The sequence below is a fragment of the Chenopodium quinoa genome, unplaced genomic scaffold (genome assembly GCF_001683475.1).
Source record: "Chenopodium quinoa cultivar QQ74 unplaced genomic scaffold, ASM168347v1, whole genome shotgun sequence".
In the NCBI taxonomy this organism is placed as follows: Eukaryota; Viridiplantae; Streptophyta; class Magnoliopsida; order Caryophyllales; family Amaranthaceae; genus Chenopodium; species Chenopodium quinoa.
This window is the reverse complement of record NW_018742770.1, coordinates 2,209,324-2,232,059: the sequence shown is the minus strand read 5'-3', so window position 1 is coordinate 2,232,059 and position 22,736 is coordinate 2,209,324. Positions and strand designations below refer to the sequence as shown.

At 35.3% G+C, this 22,736-nt stretch overlaps 1 protein-coding gene across 1 annotated transcript in view; it reads left to right on the top strand.

The window, feature by feature from the left end:
• The window catches only part of LOC110724655 (protein SABRE-like), a 30,274-nt gene that overhangs the window by 1,319 nt on the left and 6,219 nt on the right, over positions 1-22,736 (top strand). The window contains exons 2-15 of the mRNA XM_021904090.1: positions 1,183-1,294; positions 1,665-1,943; positions 2,891-3,156; positions 5,095-5,308; positions 7,453-7,623; positions 7,727-7,804; positions 10,322-10,573; positions 11,153-13,255; positions 14,039-15,884; positions 16,084-16,184; positions 16,508-16,864; positions 16,988-17,106; positions 20,039-20,288; positions 21,957-22,181. Coding sequence (XP_021759782.1) covers positions 1,183-1,294; positions 1,665-1,943; positions 2,891-3,156; positions 5,095-5,308; positions 7,453-7,623; positions 7,727-7,804; positions 10,322-10,573; positions 11,153-13,255; positions 14,039-15,884; positions 16,084-16,184; positions 16,508-16,864; positions 16,988-17,106; positions 20,039-20,288; positions 21,957-22,181 — 6,373 coding nt within the window. The remainder of the gene's footprint in view (positions 1-1,182; positions 1,295-1,664; positions 1,944-2,890; positions 3,157-5,094; positions 5,309-7,452; positions 7,624-7,726; positions 7,805-10,321; positions 10,574-11,152; positions 13,256-14,038; positions 15,885-16,083; positions 16,185-16,507; positions 16,865-16,987; positions 17,107-20,038; positions 20,289-21,956; positions 22,182-22,736) is intronic.

The following is a 22,736-nucleotide window of genomic DNA, read 5'->3' as shown; positions in this document are numbered from 1 at the left end:
AGATTTTTGCCACAAGAAAGTGAGTGTAACTTTTGGGACCATATGTTTTGTTTATTATCTTATATAAAGAGAAGTGACAATTGGGGTTTAGATGTTAAGTGATTTTTCAAGGATAAGAAAGACTTTGGGAGAGTGAGAAAGAGGTTAAATACTCCCTTTGATTTCATTTGATGTACCCATTTTACTTAACTCTTTTTTCAAGGAGTGGTTAGTGGTATAAAGAATAGGTGGATAAAGTGTGAAAGACAATGTAAAAAAGGTAGCTAAGCTTAAGAAATATGTGGATAAAGTAAGAGAGAGTAAGTAGAAATTATAAGTTTGCGAAGTAAGGGGATAAGACGGCAAAATGTGTTTGCAAAAACCTTCCAGTTTTATTTGGAAATGACAAATATACGTGATTCTACATGCATTGTTGTTGATTCTGTAACAAAAAGTAGTGGGTGTAATGAGAAGGAGAAGGAAGAGTATGTAGAGGAATGACATTCGAAATGCTTGACTGATAATTTGTTGTGCAGATTGAAAATCAGTTGGCTGTTTTATTTGTTGCCAACACAAATCCAAGTTTTTTGAATTGTGAATAAATGAGTATAATACATAAATTTAGGGTTAGCAAAGGATATATACACATACACTTTTTATGTCATTACGTCAGCTTGCCTCCTATTATAAGATGAAGCTTTCTAAAAGCTGAAAAGGAGAGAAATCAATGTTTGCATCTGTGAAGCAGTAAGTGGATGGCAAAGTAAATGAGTATTATAGGCTATGGTTTTGAGGTAATAGTAGGGCTTACTAAAGAGAACTTATAGTGTCAATGTCATGAACTTTATTCCAACCATTAAGTTATATGATTAAGCTTACTAATGGTTGAGAAGAAGGAATGGCACCAATTCCATTTACCGCTTTACAATGTCCTTCAGAACTTATGATCTTGCTGTGGACAAATTTAGTAAGTTCCTTTGTTGAGGGTATTTTTTGTTCTTAGCGCATTCATCCATCAGGGTCATCTGCAACACCCCTTGGACAATATAAATTAAGATTTTTTTTATTTAAATATGACACTATTAAAAGAAGTAAATGGACAATTACGGAAAGCTGGAATCCCATGAATTTTTTGCTTCGTTTATATTGGTTGATCAAAGAAGACTTGATAACCTTTTTGTCTTTTTTTTTTGTGCTGTTTAGATTTGTGGCGAGGTTGGTAGCTTGGGCCTTGAGTCGTGTTGTGGGAGCATCTGTTGGATTTCGAGTGGGCGGATGGAAATGTTTAAGAGATGTGGTGGTAAAATTTAAAAAGGTATTGTCCATATTATTGTGTTAATTTTTCCTTGTGTATAATTGTATTAGGTAATCAAGGGATTAAATTTCCAATTTTGATTGTTGTCAGAAGCTGAATGCTTTTACGGTGCATGTATATTGATCAATACCTTGGTTAATAATTATGATAGGAAGTATTTCTGGACACCTAAGTGATTGAGTTTTTGAATTGATATTGTATTCCAATACATTTTTTTTTTTAAAATAAAAATTATTAGGTAAGGCTGGATTGGGTTGTCAGAGAATAGCGTATAGCAATATATGGAAGCATTGTTAGCTTTACCAGTTAGTGTTCCTATAAATCTATAATCATGTTTTCTTCAAGTTCTTATGTATTCTGTAACTCACAGGGTCCTATTGAATCAGTCTCCATTGGTGAAATCAGACTTAGTTTACGTCAGTCCTTGGTCAAACTTGGGGTTGGTTTTTTATCAAGGGATCCAAAGCTGCAAGTTTTGATATGTGACTTAGAAGTTGTGACGAGGACAACTAAGTCAAACAAAGGGACAACTAAGGGTACACAGAAGGCTAAGACCCGTAAACCCCGCTCTGCAGGCAGGGGAAAATGGATGGTTATAGCTAACATTGCCAGATTCCTCTCAGTCTCCGTGACAGATTTGTCATTAAAGGTATCCATTGTTTTTTCTGAGCATCAATGAGATGTTACAGGATCTTATTTTGATAGCCTTCTTTTGGCATTAAATTTTATGGTTGTTTGACTTACATGGCATCTTGTTTTTATATATATATATATTAAATCTCATTGAACTAACATGTTATAAGTTTTATTACATGTAGTTTCAATGGTTTCAGTAGCAAACAACGTTTATTGAATAGCTTCCAATGTGTCTCCTTGATGGAGTGTATTGAATTAATGTGATTGAGGGGTGCAACAAGATACTTCCTCCATCCCAAAATTAAGTGCCTGTTTTCCTAATTGGGTGTCCCCAAATTAAGTGCCTATTATAAATAAAAAACTCTTTTGGACCATTACACCGTTATTTCCCATTATACCCATAAGATTCTCACCAACTTATCTTATGTATCATTAATGCTTGTACTTGCACATGAAACAACCAAAAAAAGATGAGTTGTACCACAATAATGAATATCTTTTGAGAAAATTTCACTTTTATCCATTTGCCTCAATTTCTGTGAAATATTACAAACGGGCGCTTAATTTTGGGATTGAGGGAGTACTTGTTTATGGAAATGTGTTCTTATGGTCTAAATCTGTGCTAATGTTGTTATTCTATTACAAAGTGCTACTCAAAAGGGTGGTTTCTTAGAGTTATGTCAACTTTATGAGGTGGAGGTGTTATAATTGAAACCAAAAACTGAAGGAAAATGTCTGTGAACATCATTAAGAAGAATGTTGTGTTTTAATTTTGTTCACATGCAGTACTTCAGCTAACAATTGGCCATCCTTTATCTGATGGAAAAATCTTTGTTACTACTACTTTTATTTTTTCTTTTTCTCTCTCTAAAGCTTCCATGTTCTACCGTCCCTTATTTCCATAGTCATGCATGTGACTGATTTTATTCCTCTTGAATGATTGGTGGCCATTGCATGCAGACACCCAAGGCAACCTTAGAAGTTAAGGATCTGAGAGTGGATATATCTAAAAATGGCAATACCAAACCAAGTCTCTTCATTAAATTGCTCCTTTCACCTATAATTGCTCAAGTGGGAGAACCACGGATCAGTAATGATGATACATCAAGCCAGGTTGATGAGGGATATATGGTAGCAAGTCAATCATCGATTCCATTGGTGGAGCAACCTTTTTCTTCCTTTAACTGTGAGGAGCTCTCTCTTTCATGTGAATTTGGTCACAACAGGTTGGTAGCTTTGTCACTTGTCTGGCTTAATAATTTTTCTATTTGTATTCTGGGTTAATTTCATCTCTTTGTGGTTGTACCCTATGGCTGCATCCTGTATATGCTTGTGGCTTTGCGCTGATTTGAAAGTTGCACTGGATGTTGTTTAATGTTTTTTTTTCCCCAATGTGTATAAATTATTCTGATGAAGAGATGGGTTGAAGTGGATGTTTTCTGTTTGCTCTTGTTTTTATTAATGTTTTCTTAGATTGTCAACCACTGACAATTTAGTAATTGGGATAACCTTGCTTGGTCGCTCCTCATACTCGTATTTATTTAATGAACTATCTTCTGCCAGCAAAATTTTCTCTACTGTTTCAATGTATTTGTAATTTCCTTAATTGTTTACAAAGTATCTATCAATTGTCTGTTTACTTTTACCATACTGTATATCCTTCTACACGCATCTACTGTTAAAGGTGAAAACTGGCACTAAAGTTCCCTACCTGGTTCTGTTTCTGATATCTAATTGATGGAGATGTGAAAAGAATCAAAGAGAGGAAAAGTAATGAAAGAATAATGGAGATGAAATTTAAATACATGGAATTTTCCTATGGTATTCTTTGGTATAACTAAACTTTCAAACTGCCCCTGTGTTTCTGAATATTCTTGAAGAGGTTTGATTTATTATCCAAAATGCCATTAATAATTATGGAAGGTTAACACATGTTAGAGTGATTCTCTCAAATATATCCTTGTCTTAAACAGAAAAAGCATTGATAAAGATGTAAATGAAATCAAGTCAAGTTGTTAACAAGGAATATTAAATCAAATTCTTGGCAATAAACAAGATTTTCTGTGATGAGTGTGATCGATAGTGAGATCCCATTGTTATGACTTTGTGAGTTGTGACTATGTAAGCCTGATATGAAGTATCGTTGAAGGTCTTTTATGTTTTCGATAGAAAATGATGAGTGATTGCTCTTGGTTAGAGTTGTGCCAAATGTTCTCGGTCTTCTTTCTGTTTTATTTTTTATTTTTTAATAATAATTTTTTCTCTTATTAACTTCTGCTGGGGTGCCCCACAATATTGAGTGTAGGGTTTGAGGCAGTCAAATGTCCTCTCCACTCCCCTCCTCTCTTCTTATTCTTTGAGGTTTTTATCCACTTGTTTTGAACTACTTTAGTTTCTAGTTTAACAGATATATGCTCTTTTACTGGAATAATTAAATGCTGCAAATAGAATTAAAATAAAAAGTGCATCTCGTATTCGATTTGTGCACGCGGTCGCCTTCTACCCAGGGCCCCTGAGCTGCAGGGACCTTTTGTGCCTCATTGCTCCTTGAACCTTTTAATACTAAGCCATTTGTTAACGTAGTAAGATCTTATGCTTATATATCTCTAAGCATGTCTAGTTGTTTCGGGGCATTGCTGAGGATTATGAGGAATCCATCACCTCTGGCTTGCTGTAATAATGCACACAGAGCATACTTGATTGGTAGATCAATCCTATTTTCCTTGCCTGTATGACCTATTTGACCCAGGCTGTTTTGATGTGGTCCAGTTTACAACCCTTTTGGTTGAGTTTGGCTTCACAACTTGATGAACTAGCTAGGTTTTACTACGTTATTTCTGGCTGATCAATGTGGGCTTGAATTGGTTTCTGCCACTCTGCCAGAGGTGGGTTGTGGGTGAGCCAGACTTTGCAATTGGCAATCCGTACTTGTCTTTTCTTGAGATTAAAGTGTTGATCATGTAGGTAGCTTAGCATTCTCACTTATGAAGACTGTTTTGTGTCCGTATATTCGTAGGTGACCCTTCTTGGATCTTGAGTTTTTCTATAGCTATCATGTAAGATATATCAGTAGCTTTTTTTGTTTTTTTTTTTTTTGTTTTATTTTTTTTTTGCAATTTTGTTCCTAGAAGATTTATTTGAGGTTGTTGATGCTTGTGCAACAGAGAATTTGGGATAGTTGTGAAGGATGTGGATGTTTCATGTGGTGAAATAGTAATGAATCTTAACGAGGAACTGCTTCAGAAACGTAAAACTTCTTCTGCTGTCACTTCCGACCCAACCACTGAATCAATCAGTGATAACAGGGCTGTCAAGAGCCCACCCCAGAAAGAAGCACTGTCGTCAATGAGCAAACTCTCAACTTTGTTTCCTGAAAAGGTGAGGTTTTTCCATAGATGATGTGCAACTACTTTTTAAAAATTTATTTATGGACTGTATAATTTTTTTTCATTGTTTTTGGAGTTTCTTGTTTTTACTGCTGACTGTTTAAACTGATCAGTCATTGGATATTGCAAGCTGGTTTTAAAGGTCAAGTTCCATTGAAAATTTAGTAAATAGGAGTCTAGGACTCATTACATGTATGCTACATTGCACGGAACACTCTCTAGGCTGATGTTTCTGTTTTGAACTGTTTCTGAAGCTGAAATATGTTGAAACCCGCCCAAATTCTTTGGCAAGAATTTTTTTCTAATTATAGAGTTGGAGATACTCCCTATTTACATGGAACCTTTTGATTTTGCATCTAGGCTGATGTTTTTGTTTTGAAACGTTTTCAGAAGCTGAAACATGTTGAAACCCGCCTAAATTATGTGGCAAGAAAAAACATGTCAAACTATAGAGAGTTGGAGAAACTCCCTATTTTCATGGAGCCTTTTGACTTTGTATCTATTGTTAAGCATATTTTTAATAGCAAGTGTGTCATAAGACAATCGAAATTAAAATTATAATTTTTAAATTGATAGCAGATTTTTTTTTCTTTTTAAATTTTTCCAAAAAAATATAAAAATAAAAATAGAAAGTTTTATTGAAAGCTTACATTTTTCCATGTTTTCCTGTTTCCTTTTTTAGGCTACCTTATTTGCTCCATATCTCTATACTTTGCATTATGCATAGGTGAATGGGTGCTTGATATTTGATTAATTTGACTCAGTGGTAGCTGCTGTTACTATGCATCCATAGCACTTGAAATGGTTGCTGTTTTTTGATTTACAGCTGTCCATGTTTTTTCCCCCTTGCCTTCATAGTATTTTTTTTAAAATAAGTATTTTGTTATAAAATTCTTTGTCAAACTTGTAGAGCTCTTACAAGTGGGAAGGATTTTTATTGAAAGATGATATCTGCTAGATTAATTTGATTATTCTTGTAAATATGCTGCCTGCTACTATGATATTTCAGAAAGCCTACATGGTTGACATTTGTAAATTTTGGCATGGCTACATATCTAATTTCAAATAAAGAGAAGATGAAATAGCTAATGCACCACTGGCTGAAAAATATTTGTCATTAGCAACAACAACAATGATGACAAAGGGAATACTATGATCTAGCTGAGTGAGGCTTGGGGTAGTTATGACACAAGCTTGTTCCCCTTAACTAGTAAATGATTGTCTTCTAATGGCGTCATTTATATATTTCTCTTAGTTTCAAAAAGAAGATAAATAATGTTATGGAGCCAAAGAAGACAAGTGGATTGGTGGAGGAACACACCGTAGTGGAATAATTTAGCTCCACCCCCCACCCCCTCTTCACCCCCAAGCTGCTAATATTAGTACTCTCTCCGTTTTTAAATACTTGCTCCATTTCTCTTGGGCACTTATGCCGATGCTAGTCTTTGATCAATAATATTTTTAATTATCATTAAGTATGAATTCTAACCATTGAATTAATAGTCTAACCATTGAGGCGATTCCAACAAGTACCCACAAGGCTATATCTTTTCTTATGTATAAATCATAAACATTAGTTAAAGTAGGACAAATGAATAGTGCAAAAAGTAAAAATGGAGCAAGTATTTAAAAAGGGATGGAGTATGTATTATTAGATTTCACTGAGTGTACAGTAATTATCAGGTCAGGATTCTAGGTTATAGGCTTGCAATGCCAGATTATAGTAATACGGTTTTCTTGTATATCAAATTATTGTATTATTAGTGGTCCTTTATGCTTTTGGAGCTCAAGTTCTGATGATATTTTATCTTACTTATTTCGATCTGTGTGGCCAACATTTATACTTTCAGAAGTACATATGCCCTGTAGATCCTCTCTCTTATGTTACTTCAAAAGTCAACCCATGTCATTCTTTGAATAAGATGTAATAACTCCTTTCCTTTTTCTTCTTCTTTATTTATTTATTTATTTATTTATTTTTTAATTTTTTTTTTAAAATTTTTAATTCTTTTCTTATCTTTTGAGTAGTATTCATCATATATCTACTGACTAATTGACTATTTCCTTTTCCGTTATTATGTTTTATTGACTATTTGAACTTAAATTTCATTTTGTTGAGAATGTGCTACTTTTCAGGTATCCTTCAATCTGCCTAAATTGGGCGTGAGATTTGAGCATCAAGGACAAGGTCTTTCAGTGGAGAATCATATCAAAGGTATCCAAATGAAAAGCGTCAAATCAAGGTCTGTTGAAGATGGCGGGGAGTGTACACGCCTCGACATTCAACTAGATTTCAGTGAGATTCATGTATGATATTTTGTGTTAAGGTTCATGATTAGTTGGTATTAATATTAGTTGGTATGTACTAATCATTTGTTTCTTGGTCCCCATTTTTTCTTGGTCACTTCAGCTTTTGAGAGATAGTGGTACATCTATTTTGGAAATACTGCGGGTTAATATTGGTTCTTCTGTGTATATTCCCCTACAGGTAATTTTGATAGAATGGTATAGCTCTTACATAGTTTAATGGTTGTTTTCTTTGTCAAACCAAGATGCCTATAGCCTTTCCCCTGGTTTTATATCACTCAATCCCATATGCTTGTCTAGTATTCTAAATGCAAGAGAAGAAATCATATGATGCATGAGGATTATCCTAACTTAGCTAATTGGTGAGATACTAAGAATATATTTAATATATATATTTCATTTGTGTGTATAAAAAATATATATTTCAGTTATATGTATTTTTTTGTAATAAAATTTTTGATGGATAGTTAATTTTTATTCTCAGTTGATTTTCTTGTTTATAAAAGAGTGTATTGTGTTGTGAATATCAGTCACTTTTTGTCCTTTCTTTATCACCAAGGTGACTTTCAAAATTTAAAGCCTCCTTATTAGACCCTATTCTCTTACCTTAAAAATATAATATTCAGTTGAAATAATTTCAGTTCAATAAAAATCAATAAATTTAAAAGACTATGATAGAGAATCAAGAAAAATAATTTCAGTTCAGTTAAATTAATTTTAGTTCGGTTAAACTAATTTTAGTTCATTAAAAATAATTTCAATTCAGTTAAAATCAATAACTTTAAAGAAGAAATATAATAGAAATTAGGAAAAATATTTGCAATTTAGTAAAAATTATTTCAGTTTAGTTAAATTTATTTTTGGTTCAGTTAAGTAATTTCATGTTCAGCAAAAATAAGGTAAGGTGAAATGAATAGGGCATTAGTTCTAAATAAACAATTAATTTGCAGCTAAAGCCTTATGTTAGATGCTTGTGTCCTTTTGGATTTTGGTGCTTTTGAATATGGAGAATTATATGATAGTTTTATCATTGCTATGTTTATACTCCTGGTTTTGCCTCATCAGTTATAAGCATATGGTATGATTGGAGAGATGGAAGAGATTATGGGTTTCATGTTTAAGGGGAGGCTCAGAATATGCTAATGTTTTTTTTTGAAGTGGATGGAATAATTTTGTTCCTCATTTAGGAGGCAAGTATGGTTGTAGGTTAAAGATTGATTGGTCAAAGATAGAAAATTAAACTCTTAAAGAGAGGAGGGTCAAATAATTGCGCACCTTATTATTTTTTTTCTTCATTTAGGAGTTAAGAATGGTAGTTGGCCATAATCTCCATCTTAGGAAAGGCAATAGGTTAGTTTATCAAGGAAAAAGAATTTTGGATTGTTAAGATGATATGCAGAGTATCTGTGGCTTTGTAGGTGCTTCAAATAGGATAAGGTTAGTATGAGAACAAAGAACTATTTTAGGCCCTCAGATTATCTTAATCGGACAACCAACATGTTTCCCGTGTCATTAATGACATTTTTGTAAGTTTGCAACTTTATAAACTGGTTTCCAGTTTGATTTTTTACAAGTAAATGGAAAATTTATTAAAAATAAATGAAAACAATTAAAAAGTAAATGAAATTGCTTCAAAAATAATTGTCAGTTTTTAAAGTTGCAAAATTACAAAAATGCCATTAATAACACAGGTACACCTTGTCCGTCTAATTAGGATGATCCAGGGCCCCAAATTGGTTCCTTGTTCTCAATTTAGCCTTAGGTTCTCACATGATCTCAATATTGAAGTGAAATAGAGCACCTCAAACTTATCTATGTGCAAAATTGTTGTTAAAATATCACATAATATACCTGGGGTTTTTGGCCATGTGCATATCTGAAGTGTAAATTATCCTTGATGGAGATTTGAATGTGCATTGGCCAGTCCTAAGTGAGAATAGTGGGTGTAATATCTCCAAATGTTTGTTTTTAAAGCTCCTATTCTTGATTCCCAAATACAGAATCACATGTGGATGATTTCCATGTGCAATATTTTCTTCTAAGCTTTTAAGCTGACGTGGAAAAGATATTTTGTTCAGGAAGGCAATACCTGATTTTGCTCGGTATTTAATTTTGTATAAATAGAGTCCAAAAAAGAGCCTTTACTGGGGGGAATGTATCTGAGTAAAATATGATTCTTTGCACATTGGGAAAAGATGGTACTAAGACTGGTTAAAAACATGCTGGTCACTTTCTGAAAATCGTTGTCTTGAGTCTTGACAAAAAGTTGTAACAAAGAACTGTTCGAAATATCTGAAGCTAGAGAACTTTATAACAGTTGAACACTACTTGAGCTCACTAGGGAACAAAGCAAAAAAAAATATTTCTTTCAACTTTGAACCCTTTAGGTCCCAGATAAGCCTAGCATATCTTGTTTAGCGCAAAAATTTCCGAGTCTATTATGCATTACCAGGATAAATATTTATTTTTTGAATTTACTTCTAAAATATATTCTCACTTACTAATCAAACATAAAAGATCAAAGAGTGAAAACTATAACTGTCCTATGTGTGTTCTTTTTAGATAGCTTTGTTGTGACGATTTCATGTCATTCTTTTTTAATTTATTGTGCTTACTTTATGTTATGGGAAGCTTGATATAATGCCTTATACCTTGTATTGTTGTGCTCTTGTCTTAAACAATATATTTGGATTTTCAGTCAGCTTCAGCTGTCAGGGCTGAGATTGACGTAAAGTTAGGGGGTACTCAGTGCAACATGATCTTGAGTCGATTGGAACCATGGATCCGCCTGCACTTTGCCAAGAAGAAAAAGATGGTGCTTAAAGAAGAAGGTGTGTCAGTTGATAAACCGAAGTCCAAAGAATCCAAGGCCATTATGTGGACTTGTACAGTTTCAGCTCCCGAGATGACCGTCGTCCTTTATAATATGAGTGGTTTACCTCTGTACCATGTAAGTAGCAGCTGATAAGTGTCTTCTCTGTTTACATAAGTATGTTGTCTGTTCTATGTATAAAAGTAATTGTTCTGTCTCTTCTTATTCAAATAATTGCTTTTAGTTATCTGATGGAAGGGGAGACTAGATGTTGGATCTTTTGTTAAGTTATGCATGTCCTCTGTTGCAATGTCCAAATATTGTTTATCCTTTCTTTAGATGTATTTAGATTTCTGAGGAAAAAAATTTAGCCTGTATGAACATAACCTTATTCAAGTAATTTTACCCTGGTCCTTCATCCAAAACCTCTACTCTGTTTTTCTTCCTCCCAGTGTATTGTTTGGACTGGTCAGAGGCTAACAATTTACTTGTTTTTCCCCCTTTTTTTTTTTTTTTTTTTGGGTAAGAAGCTATTTTCCAGCAAGTGTGATGGTTCATCTGTACTTCTAGGTCATAGTAGTGTTGATTTTACAGAAACCACCATTTCCTCTTGCATTGAGTATTTTTCTTTATTTATTTAATTTGTTAACTTGTCAAGAAGTCATTTAAATATTGAATTAATTAAACTAACTTATATCTATATTTTGATTGTAATAGGGTTGCTCGCAATCTTCACATGTGTTTGCGAATAATATTTCTAGCAAGGGGACAGCAATACATGCGGAATTTGGCGAATTAAATCTGCATTTGGCTGATGAGTATCAAGAATGCTTGAAGGAGTGTCTATTTGGTGTTGAAACTAATTCAGGATGTTTACTGCATGTTGCAAAAGTTAGTCTAGACTGGGGCAAAAAGGATGTCGATAAGCTTCCAGAAGGCGGTCCTAAGACTATATCAGCTCTTACTGTTGATGTGACTGGTGTGGGTATTTACTTCACCATGAGACGGGTGGAATCACTTATAGTAACTGCTCTGTCCTTGTCAGCTCTTTTCAAAAAATTGTCAGGTGCTGGAAAGAAAAATCAAGTTCGGGGAAAACATTCATCAAAATCATCGGGAAAAGGGACCCGACTTTTAATGCTTACTCTGGAACGGTGTTCTGTAAATTTTTGTGCTAATGTTGGCTTGGAAAACACAATTATTGAAGATCCAAAACGTGCAAATTATGGATCACAAGGAGGTCGGTTTGTGGTCACTGTTTCAGATGATGGTACCAAAAGAACTGCAAATATTTTTTCGACAGTTTCAGACAAATGCAAGAAGTTAAAGTACTCTGTATCACTTGAGATCTTACATCTGAGTGTGTGTTTAAACAAGGACAAACAGTCTGCTCAGATGGAACTTGAAAGAGCTAGGTCAATCTACCAGGAGCATCCAGATGATCGTATTCTCGGGTCAAAAGTATTATTGCTTGATATGCAAAATGCAAAATTTGTACGTCGTACTGGGGGTCTTAAAGAGATAGTTGTTTGCTCTCTTTTCAGTGCTACTGACATTGCAGTTCGATGGGAGCCAGATGTGCATATATCACTTTTTGAGCTTATGTTACACTTGAAATTACTAGTACATAACCAAAAACTTAAAGAAGCCGTTGACGATAACTCAGAAGGCCCCCCTAATATGACCCAACCTGAACTAGGGAAGGAAGTTCTTGCAGAATCTGGGAATGAAGAAAAACAACATAAGAAAAAGGAATCTGTCTTTGCTGTTGATGTTGAAATGCTCAGTATATCAGCTGAGGCCGGAGATGGTGTTGAAGCAATGGTTAAAGTTCAGTCAATATTTTCTGAGAATGCTCGCATTGGAGTGCTCCTTGAGGGGCTAATGTTCAGTTTTAATGATTGTAGAATCTTCAGAAGTAGTCGGATGCAGATTTCTCGCATTCCGAAGACTTCAAATGGCCCTGATGCAACCCTAATCACAACTTGGGACTGGGTGATTCAAGGCCTTGATGTACACATTTGTTTGCCATATAGGTTGGAGTTACGTGCCATTGATGATTCCGTTGAGGATCAGTTGCGGGCGTTGAAGCTTATAATGGCTGCAAAAAAGAAACTCATTTTTCCGTTTAAGAAAGAGAGTTCTAAATCCAAAAAATCCGGTTCTTCAAAATTTGGAAGTGTCAAATTTTGCATTCGCAAGTTGACAGCTGATATTGAAGAGGAGCCAATGCAGGGCTGGCTTGATGAGCATTACCAGCTCCTGAAGAATGAGGCCCGCGAATTAGCCGTTCGATTAAATTTTTTAGACGACCTTGTCTCCGGTGGTGAGCATTGCACTTCTGCTGCTGATACTGGTGATTCCACTTCAGTTAAAAAGTTAAACTACAATGGAGCTGATTTAGATTTGCAAGATCCTTGTGCTATACACAAGTTAGAGGAAGAAATTTATAAGCAGTCATTCCAATCATATTACAAGGCATGTCAAAAACTTGTGGCCTCTGAGGGCTCTGGAGCCTGTAGGGAAGGCTTTCAAGCTGGTTTTAAGCCCAGCAGGTCTAGAACTTCTCTTCTTTCCATTATTGCCACAGACTTGGATCTTACCTTGGTAAATATTGAAGGCGGTGAAGCCGGAATGATAGAAGTTGTCAAGAAACTTGATCCTGTTGCGAAAGAGAAGGATATACCATTTTCCAGACTATATGGAAGCAATTTATTCTTACGGACTGGCACTCTTGTTGTTCAGATTAGAAATTATACATTTCCTATCTTTGCAGCAACTTCTGGTAACTGTGAAGGTTGCTTGGTACTAGCGCAGCAGGTAACAATTCTAACAATATAAAAATTGCCTTCTGACAATATCTATTCTCTTAGCCTATTACTTTTTGCTTATTATTCAAGAGTATTTTGTCAGCCAGCTGTTCAGGTGTAAGGTGTGGGAAGAAGGGAGAATATTTGCATACTGTAATGAATAAAATCAAAATAGGCAATGAAAAGAATAGTGTATGGATGTTCTCTAGCATGTAAGGAGGAAAATTGGTCATCAAGTTGCATGTGAGTCAATGACCTCATTTTTTGACAAGAATCATTAATAGACTTTCTTTCTCTGTCTAGAGGATTAATAACTTAACACATGCACCTCTAAAGTGAAATGAGAAGGGGAGAAAAGGTCCCCTTTCTTCCTCAGGTCTTGAGTCATTTTAAATGTTGTCCGTCTGCAGATTAACAAGATGTAGAAAGACAGCTACAGCTCAACTGACTACATTTAAGCCCAAAAGCTTGTTGTCATGTGTCAATCTCTGAAATAGCTGTAGCTTGCTTTATCATAGGCCTTTATGGAGTCTAGCTTAATAGTGCTACACCTCTCACAGTCTCACTTGCTGCAAGACATTATAAATTCCATATTTAGCATTAAGTATCGGGTTTATTTTAAAAGCCTCCTCTTGTTGGAACTAATCATCATAAATTCCATATAAGGAAATGTGCTTTAGGCTTCATTTATTTTGTTTATGTTTTGGTGTACAATGTGAAGAAAGTTCTATTGGGGCTTTGCAAGTTGTTTCTCCATTGCCTGTTAAATCTTCCCTTCTTTGTTTTGTTGCAGGCAACTCCTTTCCAGCCCCAGATGCGCCAAGATGTGTATGTTGGGAAATGGAGAAAAGTTGACTTACTTCGTTCTGCAAGTGGAACGACTCCGCCAATGAAAACATATTTAGATCTTCCCCTTCACTTTCAGAATGGGGAAGTTTCATTTGGAGTAGGTCATGAGCCTGTCTTTACTGATATAAGCTATGCCTTCACAGTGGCCCTGCGCAGGGCTAATTTGAGCATCAGGAATCCTAATCCTCCCCCCCCACCCATTAAAAAAGAAAAAAGCTTGCCTTGGTGGGATGAAGTGAGAAACTATATGCATGGACATGTGTCTCTATTTTTTTCTGAATCCCGTTGGATTGCCCTTGCAACTACTGACCCTTACGAAAAGTTTGACAAGCTCCAAATTCAGACAGGTTACATGGAGATCCATCAGTCAGATGGACGTATTTATACTTCTGCTAAGGACTTTAAGATTTTGACCAGCAGCCTGGAGAATTTGGCAAAAAGTCGTGGCTTGAAACTTCCTGCTGGTGTAGCTGTGCCTGTTATTGAAACCCCAACTTTTACTTTGGAAGTTACCATGGATTGGGAGTGTGATTCTGGAACTCCACTTAATCATTATCTTTTTGCACTCCCTAATGAAGGAAAACTCCGTGAGAGAGTTTTTGATCCATTTAGATCTACCTCTCTGTCTCTGCGGTGGAATTTCTCTTTAAGACCGCATCCTTCTGAGAAATCATCACAATCAGCTGGCATTGACAATGGTCTGACCCCAGGTGGTTCTGCCAGTGCCTCAGTACATGACACGGAAGGTGGTTATCCAATCTTAAAACTTGGTGCTCATGATCTGGCATGGATTGTTAAGTTCTGGAATTTGAATTACCTTCCTCCGTACAAACTGCGTACCTTTTCTAGGTGGCCTCGTTTTGGTGTGCCAAGAGTTCCAAGGTCTGGAAATCTATCACTAGATAGGGTGATGACTGAGTTTATGCTCCGAGTAGATGCTACGCCCACTTGTATAAAGCACATGCCATTGGATAGTGATGATCCTGCCAAGGGACTCACTTTTAAGATGTCAAAGTTAAAATTTGAAATGTGTAATAGTCGAGGGAAACAAAAGTATACTTTTGAGAGTAAGCGTGAGCCTCTTGACCTTGTTTATCAAGGTCTAGACTTGCATGTGCCCAAGGTATATTTGGATCGAGAAGATTGTACTAGTGTTTCCAAAGTAGTTCAGATGACCAGGAAAAACTCACAGTCTTCTTCAATGGATAAAGGAGTCAATGAAAAAAGCAACAACACAGGTGCTGGTATGGAAAGGCCTCGTGATGATGGTTTTCTGTTATCATCTGATTACTTTACAATTAGAAAACAATCTCCAAAGGCAGATCCTGTGAGGTTGCTGGCTTGGCAAGAAGCTGGAAGGAAAAATCTTGAGATGACATATGTGAGGTCAGAGTTTGAAAATGGCAGTGACAGTGATGAGCATGCACGATCTGACCCCAGCGATGATGATGGTTATAATGTGGTAATAGCTGACAATTGTCAGCGGGTCTTTGTCTATGGCCTTAAGCTTCTTTGGAATATTGAGAATCGAGATGCTGTTTGGTCTTGGGTTGGTGGATTATCTAAAGCATTTGCTCCTCCCAAATCTTCTCCATCTCGGCAATATGCTCAGAGAAAACTTCTTGAAGAGAAGCAAAGGATTGCTGAGATGGAAAAGAAAAACGATGACACCGAGAAGCCCTCTGCTGGCGGTGGTGGAAACCCTTCCTTGTTAAAGCAAGAAAATTCAGCATCAGTTTCCTCACCATCTCATTCTGCCAAAACAGAAAGTATTTCTGCTATTTCAATCGGTTGGTAGCTATACTTACAATTCTTAGTTTGGTATCCGTTGATCTTTAATGTTATTGGATGCAACTGTCTCCAATTTAATTTACTTATTCTTACCCCTAACCTCATGGGTATAGAATGTAACAAGCTGTATACCTTTCCAAGTTTTCGGTGACTATTATTTTTTGTTCATAACAAGGGCTCTTTTTCTTTTCTCACCAGCAAATAGTGTAAATATAACCGACTCAGAAGAGGAGGGGACTCGCCACTTTATGGTCAATGTTATTGAGCCACAATTCAATCTTCATTCAGAAGAAGCCAATGTAAGTTCTTAAATATTTTCAAACAATGACCCTTTGCATGTAAGGCCTTTCTGAGCCAGATTTTCTTGTTTATCTCTTCCTTCGGTTGTGTTACATTTTACTGCTAATTTTAAAGAATGTACCTGTGGGTGTGCTACCCTTTTTTTTTTTTTTTTTTTTTTTTTTTTTTTTTTTTTTTAAAAAAAACTTTTTCACAGGGACTTAAAGAATGTACCTTACATGATTTAAGTTCTATTGTTTACATATTCTTTTTTTGGAGTAAGTAAGAAAATTGGAAGTAGGATTGTTATTGTCTTTTGATATTTTTCCTTATGTTTTGACAGGGTAGATTTCTGCTTGCTGCTGTAAGTGGTCGTGTCTTAGCACGTTCATTCCATTCTGTCCTTCAAGTTGGATATGAGTTAATTGAACAAGCACTTGGTTCAGAAAGCTCAAAAATCCCTGAATCTGCACCTGAAATGACTTGGAAACGTATGGAGTTATCTGCAATGTTGGAGCATGTACAAGCTCATGTTGCCCCAACAGATGTTGATCCAGGGGCAGGGCTTCAGTGGCTTCCAAAAATCCGCAGAAGCTCTCCTAAAGTGAAACGTACTGGTGCTTTATTGGAAAGAGTATTTATGCCATGTGACATGTATTTCCGTTATACTAGGCATAAAGGTGGGACTCCTGAATTGAAGGTACAGACTTTATGTGGATGAAAAGTATAATTATGTATTTCAAAACATTGAAGTCACAATGTGATTTCAGCTTCCATTTCCTGGAAGTGATTGCTTTACATTCTTTCCGATATTTTACTGCAGGTGAAGCCCCTGAAAGAGCTGATTTTCAATTCACATAACATTAAGGCAACAATGACTTCTCGGCAGTTTCAAGTCATGTTAGACGTGCTAACCAATCTTCTCTTCGCAAGACCTCCCAAGTATGAAACTTCTTCCTACTTGTTGCTTGAAAGTTAATATTCAGACCAATAATGGTCTAACGGGCATTATTCTCTTACTTCACTAAATACTACGTAATACAAAGTTTCTCTTTTGTAAAATGTGAAAAAATTATCTTGTGCTTTATATGGTTGGTGGCTTGGTGCTTATCCATGCTCTTGCCACTTTGTCGGTCAACATTGGGACCTTGCATCCAATATTCTTAATTTATGATGCTATTTAGAGCGTATCATAGAGTTACTCCATTACAAGGGGTTCCCTAGCGGCTAAGGAAGAGTAGAAAGGGAGATTTATAGCTACCAATTGTTATTAGCCTTACCCTGCAACACCTAAGAGGCTGTTTTAAGTAGGTCCTTTTTTCAAAAGGCATCTGACCCATAACTTTGCAACAAGGAGGAAGCAAATGATAGTTAAGTGAGATGTGTAAGTTAATGGCAAAAATTCTGTGGTTGAGGAGAAATGAAAGTAATTTTAGTTGGTTTCTTTTTGCTGCGGAAATGTTGTGTAAAGGAAGAGCAGAAGAGCTTGTTGGAAGTCCTAGGTTTGTAAAAATTATACCGATCTTGCTTTTATATGGAAGTATATAAGATTTAATTGTCCCCAATGGTTAACTAGGGAATATAGTGCTTAGATGTGGGCATAGTCCACTTATATGTATTTTTGAACATGGGCAACTACTTGGGCGGATAAGATTATATTTTGCTTTGGGGTATAAAGGAATGAATACAAGAATTAATGAGACTCACTGCCTTAGTTGTTGTTTGTTAGGCATATTTTGTCATTCCCTCTTCCCTCTTCTTCTCCCCAAAGTCCTCTACACGTATTCCCCACCTCCTAAGTAATCGCTTACCTTTTCTCTTATCTACTGTTGACCACCACCACGAACCACTGTTGACCACGACACCCACTCACGTTAATCTCGAACCAATTACCCGACGTTTGATCCCTCCACCCCCAACCTCGTGCCTGTTGGCCACCACAAAACCCACCGAACCACCATCTATAACCAACATATATGAAAACCCCATCCATCCATCAGATTATTACCGAAAACTTACCCACCGCCCACAAAAGCCACACCACTTGCGAAAAGCTACCCACTCCCTTTTTGGTTAGACCCAAGAGTATGGGATGGTTATGGTTTTAGCATTTTTCCATGTTGTAGTTGATGGTGGCGATTTCTTTAGAAGGAAGGGATGGTGGATTGGTGGCGGTAATTTTCTTTTCTTTCCTTTGTTGTATTTATGCAAATAACATCAAACATTTGGGACTCTTTCTTTTCCTTTCCCCTTTTGCCTTTCCTCTTGAAAATCAAGTTTCCCCTTAATACTCCCTTTGCTCCATTAATATTGCAACATTAACTATATACCAATCATAGATTCCACTTTGACCATTTATTATGATATGCATATAAGGAAAAACATAATCATGTGGGTCTTGTTAGATTCATCTTGATTTATGTTTTTAAATTATCAAAATTTCATAATTTTGATTTATAGAAAATTAAGGATAATTATCGAAATTTCATAGTTTTGATTATAGATAATTAAGGATATTAAGGATTATAGTTGTGCATTGAAAGTGTAAAACTCTAAATGTTGCTATACTCCTAAAGACCAAGAATATTATACATGTCTGTTGTTTGTCTTCTCCTTTCTCATCTAGAAATTAAAGTACGCTAGAATATTTGTAGGAAATGGAAATGAACATAATTTTTCACTCCCTTCCAAATTATAGTGAAAAGTAATGTAGTGACACTATCATAGGAATAACCTGCAAGAAAGATTACTCCCTCCGTTTTTTTTATTTGCATCACTTTCCTTATTGGGGTGTTTTTTTAAATGCATCACATCTATTTTTGGTAACTTTATACTATATTTTATCATTTCTCCCTCTTACTTTAAACCCCACTCAACTTATTTTATCATCTCTCTCTTCCATGGTCCCACTATTTAATAAAAATATCTACCCTCTCTCACATACTTTCTCTTTCATGGTCTCCATCTTACTTTTACTATAATAATTTATTCACCCACTCATAATATTATATTACTGTCCTAAAACTTTGTGCAATCCAAAGTGATGCCAAAAAAAAAAAAAAAAAAAAAAAACGGAGGAAGTATTTCTTAGGCCTCGTTCACTTCACCTTATTTTCGCTGAATTGAAATTATTTTTACTGAACTGATAAATTATTTTTTCTGAAATTATTTGCTGATCTGAAATTAATTTTACTGATTTTCTATATTATATCTTCTTTATAGTTACTGAATTTTACTGGACTGCACTTTTTACTGAAACGGAATTGTTTTTACGGAATAGAACATATTTTTACAGAATTGAAATTATTTTTACTTAATATTACTATTTTAAGTTGTATTGAATAAGGGCCTTAGTGGCCATTCACGGGTTGCCAGTTGCCACTAGATACATCAAATTCCAGTGACCACTCGCCAATTGCCAAAACCACCTTTCATTTGAACTTTGATGTTCCATATTTGACTTGGCTAAACCTAAATCATGAGTGTCCTTGTTGAAGTCATGTTCGCTGCAATCTTTTAATGGATTATGTATAAAGAACAACTTTGAGAACATGTGGGTTTAAAATTGCTGTGTAGACTTAATTTAGGGTTAGTATAATCACCATTACTAGCATTGGATATTAGTTTATCTGGGTTCAGATTACAGATCTACTGGTCGCAAGAAACTACTTTTAATCTTGTTTGTTGTTTCTTTGTTTAGATAGATGTGTTTGAGGATTATTGCTTTTTTATTTTGTTTTCCTCAGATAGAAACTCTTGTTTATAAATAGTACTTCAGAAGATGACTATGATGTGGATGTAAAAAATTACCAGTGTATTTTTAATCTTATATGTCTTTTGTAACTAAAACTAGCTAAGATTTTCTCTGATACAGACCTAGGAAAAGTAGTCTAACTTATCCTTCAGAAGACGACGATGATGTTGAAGAAGAGGCAGATGAAGTGGTCCCTGATGGAGTTGAAGAAGTAGAACTTGCTAGAATCAAGCTGGAACATAAAGAGCGCGAGCAAAAGATGCTTCTCGATGATATCATGAAATTATCACTTGGTAATGATGCTTCTGTAGACCAAATTCCTGAGAAAGAAGGCGAGTTGTGGATGATATCTGGTGGAAGATCCACATTGGTGCGTTACAAATACTATATTACAATTTTGCGTTATTTACTGATGCTGCCTATATGTTCTGCTACTTATCGTCGTGCAATATTTGATTCCTTCCCCACCTACTATTCAATTTTTGAAATGCAGGCATTTTAGCTAAAGAGTTTTGTTTCAAAGCATAAGTAATATGACTGTAGACTGTAGTGATGTAACATTTAATGTTACTCCTCCATCCTTTATCAAATTGTGCAGTTGAATTTGAAAGAGAGATAAAGAATGGAAAATAGACAGACAAAAAGTAAGAAATTGTGGAGTTGGAGAAAGAAAAGGTAAGAAAAAATGTGGGGTTGAGATGGCAAAAGTAAGAGAAAATTTACTTGATACAGTAAGTATGCCAAGTAACTGGGACAGCCATCATGACAAGTATGTGATCTAATGTGGGATGTAGGGAGTACTTAATAATATAACTGTTAGATAATTGGTTATCATATACTATAAATACACTATTAATGTCAATTTGCATCATCAACTGAATTTAATGAATTCCTAATAGGTGGAAAGGTGGTTAAGATGCCTTTAAAAATAAATTGTATGTAGTATAAATATTTTATTTTGGTATTTATAGATTATTGATGCTACCTGTTACCAATTATATCAAAATCGAGACCAATATGGTTCTAGGATGCAAAAATCTTTTTCTTTGATAAAATTCTAGGTTGAAGTGTTCAGTTAATCAATCTATTAACGGCCTGAATTTATCTTTCTGTTGAATTTATTTGTGTCTTGTGGAAAAATTAAGTTTTTCCTCTCTCATTTTGTACGCTATCTTGTTTCCATGTCATGAGCTCAATTCTGGATGTGTGAATCTGATGGACAAGATGTCTACTGGACTTTTCTATTCACCTATATTTTTTATGGTTGTCATGCCATTTCCAGTATAAGTCTTCCGCACCTGAAACAAAACATTGATGTTGTCATTATTCAGCCTGGTAGTGTTGTATGGATGGGAGAAAATGGAAAGAAGTGGCCTTTGAAATGGAGTGTAGAAAAATTTTCATTAAGTTGACTGCCTTGATTTTGTTGTTAGATTGGTGCTTGCCTGGGTGGTAGGTTTAGATTTTTCATTAAACCTTCATCTTGGACAACACTCTTAGGGTGTGTGAATGATATGTGACACTTTGTGTTATAGGCTTATAACATATTACCAGGACTTGTTCTATTAAAAAAAAAGAAGAAAAAAAAAGTATGGTTCATGGTTCATTTTCTTGATTTAGGAATTGTTTGGTTGGCATAAAGATTCTTGCTTTGGCATATATGACTTTATCTGCAAAATAGACAAATATAAACTGAACAGTTTCTTCTGAACTGAGGCTTTTGGTATAAATAAGATGTGTAATTTAGTTAATGCCTTCATTGCCCTTCCTTTCCCCCCACCAAAAAAAAAGAATGGAAAATGTAAAAAGGTGGAATAGCGATTTTGAATAGTCTTTTTTTTTTTTAAAGAAATATAAAATCAAAATAGTCATGTTGGCACATTTCCTTGGATTATATAGTATCTGGAGAATTGAGTCTACCTCTTCATTTGTCCTTCTGAGCCATTCTAATATATGGTAGAATGTAATCCTGGAAGATATGCTGAATGTTCCTTTAATGAACTTAAATTCTTTTTCATTATATCTTTTCTCTGGCTAGGTTCAAAGGCTGAAGAATGAGCTTGGGAATGTGCGTAAGCTAAGAAAAGAGGCATCAGCATCATTAAGGATTACCTTGCATAAAGCTGCTGAATTAAGATTGATGGAAAAAGAGAAGAATAAAAGTCCCTCTTATGCCATGCGCATCTCTGTGCAAATTAACAAAGTAGTTTGGAGCATGCTTGTCGACGGTAAAGAGTTTGCTGAAGCTGAGATTAACGAAATGGTGAGTATTAACTTTTTTTATAGTAAGAAAGAAACTACCTTTTTATGTTTCCCCGGTATATCTCCAAATTTTCTCATATCAATGTCATGTAAAGCAAAAGGAAATAATAGAGTGCAGTGATGGGTATTGAAGAGGAAAAAGGAAGAGGAAAGTGTAAAAGAGAATAGAGGGGAGGGTGGGAGTGCAATAGAGTTCTATTTATTAGGAAAGTGTAAAAGAGAATAGAGGGGAGGGTGGGAGTGCAATAGAGTTTTATTTATATGATGAGGAGAGATTGGCAAGTGGTGTTAGTCCAAACAACCTGATTTAAATTTAATAGTTTACCTTCAAATGTTGCCCTTTATTATATCAATCTTTAATCTAGTTTTATATAATCTATTTTATTCCTTTCTTTTTACTTTGTTGAAATCTTAAAAAAGCAGCATTTGGGACTTCCACATCACTGTTGAAAATTTGACCGCCCTAGTCGCCAGGCATGCTTTTCCATGCATCTGGGTGGAAGTAGTACATTGCACATGTTGAGGCGTTCATGTCATTGAAAGCTTTTCGCTGACT